At 34.5% G+C, this 7,570-nt stretch overlaps 1 protein-coding gene across 1 annotated transcript; it reads right to left on the bottom strand.

Annotated features, from left to right (window-relative positions):
- On the bottom strand, positions 1-942 carry LOC101955915 (olfactory receptor 4F15). The gene has a single exon (XM_005337161.3). It carries the CDS (start codon positions 940-942, stop codon positions 1-3), a length of 942 nt encoding a protein of 313 aa, XP_005337218.3.
- Positions 943-7,570: the final 6,628 nt, after the last annotated feature.

Below are 7,570 nucleotides of genomic sequence, written 5' to 3' on the forward strand. Positions count from 1 at the left end.
TCAGCAGAATCTGTCACAGTGACAGATTCTGTCAATGCTCAGTCTTTGCATTGCTATCTTTATATCTTTGTTTCTCAATGTATAGATGACAGGATTCAAGGCAGGCGTGATAGCAAAATCAACAATAAACATGTATTTGTCAACCGATGATGTGGGGAAAGGCCATATGTAGACAAATATGCATGGAATAAAAAATAGAATCACCACAGTGATGTGAGCTGACAATGTGCCAAGAGCCTTGGACAAGTCCCCAGAGGAACGTTTCCAGACAGTGATCAAAATGAAGGCATAGGAAAGGAGGAGCAAGAAGAAGGTGCCTGTTGTTAAGATGCCACTATTTGCAGTAACAACAAACTCAAACTTGGCTGCATCAGAGCATGCAAGCTGTATGATCCTGGGAAAGTCACAACAAAAGCTGTCTATTTTATTAGGACCACAAAAAGGCAAGTTTATAACAAATGAAAACTGAGTCATAGCATGGATCACTCCTGTTACCCAGCTGATAACTATCAACAGAACACATGTTTTGGGGCTCATGATGGTCAAGTAGTGGAGAGGTTTGCAGATGGCTGCATACCTGTCAAATGCCATGGCTATCAGCAGCACCAATTCTGCACCTCCCATGGTGTGGATGAAGCATGTCTGCGTCATACAACTTTGGAAGGAAATTACTTTGTGTTCTGTTAACAAGTCTGTGATCATCCTGGGAACTGTGGTAGAGGAGAGTCCCACATCGTTGAAGGACAGGTTGGCCAGTAGGAAGTACATTGGAGAATGTAAGTGAGAATCAGCAATAACCAAAAAGACAATGAAGAGATTTCCCAGGATGATCCCTAAGTAGAGCAAGGAGAATGTTATCATGAGAATAACTTTAGTTTCCCAGGAACCTGAGAGTCCCAGCAGCACAAACTCAGAAACCACAGAACCATTCAGTCCATCCATTGCTTTGTTCATAAGAACTGGTTTTGAACCACCTGTGGATAGAACATGATGAAGAGTCAGAATTCGTGGTACTAATGTGCATTCTAATTTATACTGCTACTTCTTTCTGTGGGTCTCCAAGCCTACAGTTGAAAATCATAGAGTTAAATAAGAAGCATGTAAATAAATAAAGTAATAGGAGTGTCAAATTATTGTGATCCATTTAAAAGGACAGAACACAATATATCACATGGGAGTAAAATAATTTCTTTGTTTTTTTTTCTATGACCAGAAATTTTTGTTATGCTTTATTTGTCTCTTTAGGATTTATAGACACATTTTCTAACTTATTTCTGGGTATTTTCTCAGCCTAAAAATCTCAAGTTACCAAAGTATTCACACATTATTATTCTGGAATAAGCTACAAATTTTTCTTTGCCTAATATATAGAGATTTTCATTTCAAGATTGTTATTCACATGATGTGTGGACATCAACATTCAATAAATTATGTCCATTAAAATGAACAACTTGTAGTGAGGTAAAACATTATTAAAATAATAATATTAGTACTTTTTATTTACATTTTTTATGCATAGTTTTGTTCTAAACACATCTTCATTTTTAAACAACACAACATTTCACATGAAGATAATGTGATCCATTATGTAAATAAAGAATCTGAGTTTCAAATGGATAAGCTGTCAGCCAGAACTTGGACCCAGAGGTGCAGGATACTGGAATCCATGCTCTTGAATATGCCACAATAAAAGCCTCTGTAAGCATACTCCTGAACTTGCCCAGATATCATTCTAGAGTACTTCCTTAAAGTTTCTGTTAACTTCTGTTGACTCTTATAAATGCAGCAAACTTTCTATTTAAAAAATGAAATATCTGAATGTTGGACCCTTTTTAATTACTCCTTTTTCTACCCAACCCTTTGTTGGCAATTCTTAGTTTTTGTTTATTCCATAAGTCAAAATAATCCAGTTTGTACAGATGCATTTTTTATTGAGAAGAAATCTGAATTATAAATATTTCATGCATTTATCCATTTCAGTCATCATTTTTCTTTATATTCTGTGGGATTGGATTCTGTTTTCATGACATTGTTTTTGTAACTCCTTTTGTTATTGGGTTCTTGGCATTATGAAGCAGTTCCCCTTTTTACCTCTTGCCAATGAAGTTTTATTTGTTCAAATTCTTGGATGAAATCTCTCAATTTTTGAAGAGATCAGCCTGATCTCACATTAGGAAGATGAGTATGATTTTTCTAATACTAAAGTTCTGATCCTATTGCCTTGGCTTTTGAGTCATTGAACATTGAGCATTTGATACAGAAATGTTTAATTAGATATAAAACAAGATATTCCCTAATGACCATATCTTCTTAAAGAAATGAACAGTTTCATATGGTGAAGATATTTTATTGGTCCATCATTTCATTCATTTAATGCTATTGTTATTCCTGGCAGTGCAATAAGTTGAAGTTCTAAATCTTATATACTACAAAGAACACATGGAAAATTTTTAAAGAAAGTAAAACTCAAAGGTCATGTTAAGGTACCGAAAAAAGACATCAAGAGTCTTTAAAAATTTTCTTTCTATTAAGAAAAAGTTAAATTCTAGTTTGTTCCATTCACTATAAATCTCTTTTTCTGTTAATTACAATACAATGCAAACTGTTTCTATTACAGCTCTTTCCCAATTTTTCTCCTACATTTCCTATAAAATCTTTTTCATTTGTATATAATAATTATTCAAAAGACTGGGTTTTATTATGGCACATTCATACATGCACATAACATAATTTGGTCAATTTCCTACTATTCTATACTTCTTGCAATTACACAATAGGCATTTCCCTTCTTATCCTTCAGGTTTTTTTTGACTCATAGGCTTCCTCTATTTGTTTTATTCATTATCAATTATACTCATTTTAAATGGTACTTATATATTGAATTTTAGTCATCTGCTCTATCCTTGGAATCTAGAGTACTATGTTCAGAGTTGTATGTGGTATATGTGTAGAAAAGTTTCACCTTGAACACACCATCTTGTGATATAATACAGTACTTTAATAAATGTCTATTAATAAATCTCTATTATTTTGTAAAATGCCCAATAGTCACCTGATAATACTGGTCTCTGTTCTCTACATTCCTTCTCAGGTAACAATTTTTCCATCCAAACATTCTGTTCAGTGGTTTTCTCTTCATTTCTATCATCATTTGCATTTTTTGCTTTCAATGTATATATTTTTTCATCTTGACAATAGAAGAAGCCATTGTTTCCTTTGTTCCCCAAGTTCTTCCTATTCTATAATTTGTTTCTAGATCTGGTGCATATCTACAGTCAAATATAATCACTTGGTACTCCTACTGAAAGCCTTTGGTGGGCCTATCACAAACATTAAATTTCTAGGGCATATCTCATAAGATTCTGAGAGGACATTAGTACAATTGAAATTTAGAGGGTGTTTCCTTAAACATTTTGGGATGGGGTTTAATTAACCAATCACTGGATAAATTAAACCTGTTTCCTTCTGTCTATTTTTATTTTTTAAAAGAGGAGAGATCAGTAGAACAGATGAAGGGGATTCAGGAGGAAGAGGAAGAAAGTACTGGAAAAGGGAAGAACTATGGAATGAATCTGACCAAACTTGTGAACATGTATGCATGATTATGGCATAGGAGGGGAAGGAAAGGAAACAGTGGCTGATATGTTGTTTACATGTAAGAATATGTCACAATGAAACTAATTTTCTGCCTAATTAAAATGCACTAATTAAAAATTATAAATATAATTAGGAATATAGAGATAGAGATATATATGCTAAAATAATTCCTAAATTTATGGATTGATGAAAATTAAAAACTACAAAATCAGTTTTTGATATACTTACCCACAGTCCCACTACTGAAAAATGGTCCTTCTTCTTGAGGAACAAACTTTGGATTCTACCTTAAGTCTGAAATAAAGTCCAGTTTGCTTTTGACAGTGATGATATGTTGTCTTCCTGTGTCCTCCCTTCCTGGAGGAGAGGACTGTGGGTTGGTAAATTTTCATGTTTGTTTTTAACAGAGTCATGTGGGGCAAGAGTCTCCTTCTCTTTCTCCTGAGGATCCTTAGCCACCTCTTTCTTTCAATGTAGTCCTCAAGGGATATGAAACTGTCTGTGCTAGATCCGAGTTACTCTAGTCAAAGAAAAATTAAAAGTTGGTTCGGACAGCAAAATGATGTTTAGAATTTGTTTCTCTGGTGTATGTAGAGGAAGTGACACTCTTTTATTTGTTGTGTGTCTCTGGTGACACAAGACTGAACCTAAATGTGTGTTCTGGGGGCATCTCTGAAAGTTAGAGTTCTGCTGAGGGCAGTGCTGTCCAACTCACTGGGCTGGTGACTTAAGGGCCCACTTGAACTTGGGCTTCCTGTGAGTCAGAGGAGCATTTGGGTCTCATCATTCTCAGTGCTTCCTTCAGTGGACGTCTGAAGTTCACTATTTGATTGTGAGAACATACTCTGGGTATTTCACTCAATGATGAAAATGGAAGGTAACCCCCTACTGTACTGCAATATTAAAATGACATATAGATCCAGTCTAATTTAATAAGGTTCTTACAATTCACTGGAGACATTTGTTCTGAAGGTGCCCTTTATTTCTCCTGTCATGCTTTTGCTCATTCTTGGATGTCATAATCACTGTGCTTGGACTACATCTTCTGCTTCTGTTTCTACATATAGAATGAGCAGAGCACATACTGTAATCTCTCCTATCCACAATTTCCTTTTATGTGATTTCAGGTTCCCATTAAATATTTCAGTGTGGGAAAAAGGTGATTAGAGTCTAGTAAGACTCTTTGGAAAAAAAAAGAGATATACTATATTCACACAATTTTAATTGTAATATATTGTTTTAATGGTTCTACTACATCATTGTATATTGTTTTGTGTATCTTGCTGTGACAGCTTTTAAGGCCAGGTTTTATCCTAAGCTGACTCTTAGTCACAAATGGCTGAGATATCACCTCATAATGAGAACAAAAAATTTCACTCATGATTTTAGAGGTTTTGATCCATGATTGCAGGGCCCTGTTCTTAGTGTCTATGGTAGTGAGCACATCAAGCTTATGTATGTTTCTCAGCAAAACAACTGACATCTCTTATAAAAGAAAAAGTATGGCCTGACTTCCTTAACAAGACTCCTAAAGCACAATAAATAAAATCAAGAATCAATAAACGGGATGGATTCAAACTAAAAAGCTTCTTCTCAGCAAAAGAAACAAATAATTTAGGTGAAGAGAGAGCCTAAAATATGGGAGCACATCTTTACCACATACACATAAGATAAAGTGCTAATCTCCAGGATATATAAAGAACCCAAAAACTTAATACCAAAAATCAAACACCCCAAACAATAAATGGTCTAAGGAACTGAACAGACACTTCTTAGAAGAATATATACAGTCCATTAACAAATATATGAAAAAGTGTTCAACATCTTTAGTAATTAGAGAAATGCAAATCAAAATTATGCAAAGATTTCATCTCACTTAGATCTAAATGGCAGTTTTCAAGAACATAAGGAATAATAAGTGTTGGTGAGGATGTGGAGGAAAAAGTATACTCATACATTGCTGGTGCGACTGAAAACTGGTGCAACCAATTTGGAAAGCAGTATGGAGATTCCGCAGAAATCTTGGAATAGAACCACATTTTATCCAGCTAATCTACTCCTTGGTCTATAACTAAAGGACTTATAATCAGCATACTATTGTGACACAGGCAAACCAATGTTTATATCAGCACAATTCACAATATTTTGAATATTTAAATTGTGGAACCAACCTAGTTGCCCTGAATAAAGGAACTGTGGCATATATACACAATGGAATATTACTCAACATTGAAAGAGAATAAAATTATGGCATTTGCAGGTAAATGGATGGAGTTGAACAATATTATGCTAAACAAAATAAGCCAATCCCCCCAAAACTAAAGGCTGAATATTTTCTCTGATTAATGGATGCTGATTTATGATTGGTGGTGGCATGGGAAGAAGAAGGAAATTTGGATTGGGCAAAGGGGAGGGTGGGGAGGGTTAAGGGGGTAGAAAGATGGTGGAATGAGATGGTCATCATTACCCTAGGTACATGTATGATTGCACTAATGGTGCGTCTACATCATGTACAACCAGAGAGTAGAAATGTTGTGCTCCATTTGTGTATGATGAATTGAAATGCATTCTGATGTTATGTACACCTAAGTAGAAGAAATTTAAAAAGTAAACAACAATAGCAACAACAACAGAAACCCCATTACTTCAAAACCAAACCAAACAAAACACAGCAACAACAACAACAACAACAACAACAAAACTCCACTCACATTTCTTCCAGAAAGTGAAAGAGAAAAAGAAGAAAGGGTTGAGATCTTAGTACCTTGTTTAAGGACATGGCACCAATGAGTGGAATATCTCTGACTGACTTCTTCTTTTAAAGGTTTCACCATCTCACAATGACCCCAAACCAGGGACCAGGCCTTTATTTAATAGGTAGTACTTTGGGGGACACATAAGGTCCAAAGTATAGCTATCATACATGTGTACCAGGAAAAGCAGTCAGAGAACTTAAAAGTTCACTATTTGTTCACTTGCTGGTATATTTCAGATACTTTTCTGGTACTACCATTTAATCATGATCAGTTCTACTCATTTGCAATTGAGGAAAGAGGATGACAGTAGCCAAGTCACTTGTCCAATGTAACAGAGCTATAAAGTGAGGAATGTCTGAGCAGTAGCATTTGGGGAGGTTATTGTTTTTGAGGAGAGTTGGAGAGTGTATGTATTTTTTGTTTATCTTCAAAAAGCAATGATGGTGTTAGTGATACAGTAATGGAAGTCCTATCATTTTATTAATGCTTTATAATTTTTAATTTTTACATTTTATTTATGATGTAACTTATGTATAAAATTTAAAACTTAGAAATTCTCCTATGTTATCTCACTATCAACCACACACTACACCCTGACTCAGGCAACCACCAATCTATTTTGTTTGTTGCCACAGTTGTGCTTTTTAAAAAATTTTAAAATCCATTTTTATGGTATATACTTGAGTGTATAACATGATCTTTTGATGTGCATACACTTAGTAAAATGCTTTTTATATTAAAAAAATGAACATGTTCATCACTTTACACAGACATGTTGGGTATGTGAATTTGTGGGTGTACGTGTATGTGTATGTTTGTAGGTGAAGGAGTATGTAGTGCGAGTCTGTTTGTGGTTAGAGCAGCTACAATCTTCTCTTAGCAAAATGCTCTGTATGCAATAACATTATTTACTATAATGCTCATGCGGTATGCTACATCTCTGTGTTACTTGTACTATCTAATGTTCTTTTTAAAAATTAGTTTTAGTTCTCCCTATTTCATCCTCCACTCTGTTCCTGGTAATAGGTCTACTTGTTTCTATTCATTCAACTATTTTAAGTTTCTACATAAGAATAACTTCATACATTATTTATCTTTCTAAGTCTGGCTAATTTAATTTAGCCAGTTTACTCCACATTGTAAAAACGTGTCATTTTACGTTTTTAAAACTAAATAATATTCCATAGAGAATGCATAACACACTTTCTTTCCCTACT

This window comes from Ictidomys tridecemlineatus, chromosome 5 (assembly GCF_052094955.1).
Source record: "Ictidomys tridecemlineatus isolate mIctTri1 chromosome 5, mIctTri1.hap1, whole genome shotgun sequence".
Classification (NCBI taxonomy): domain Eukaryota; kingdom Metazoa; phylum Chordata; class Mammalia; order Rodentia; family Sciuridae; genus Ictidomys; species Ictidomys tridecemlineatus.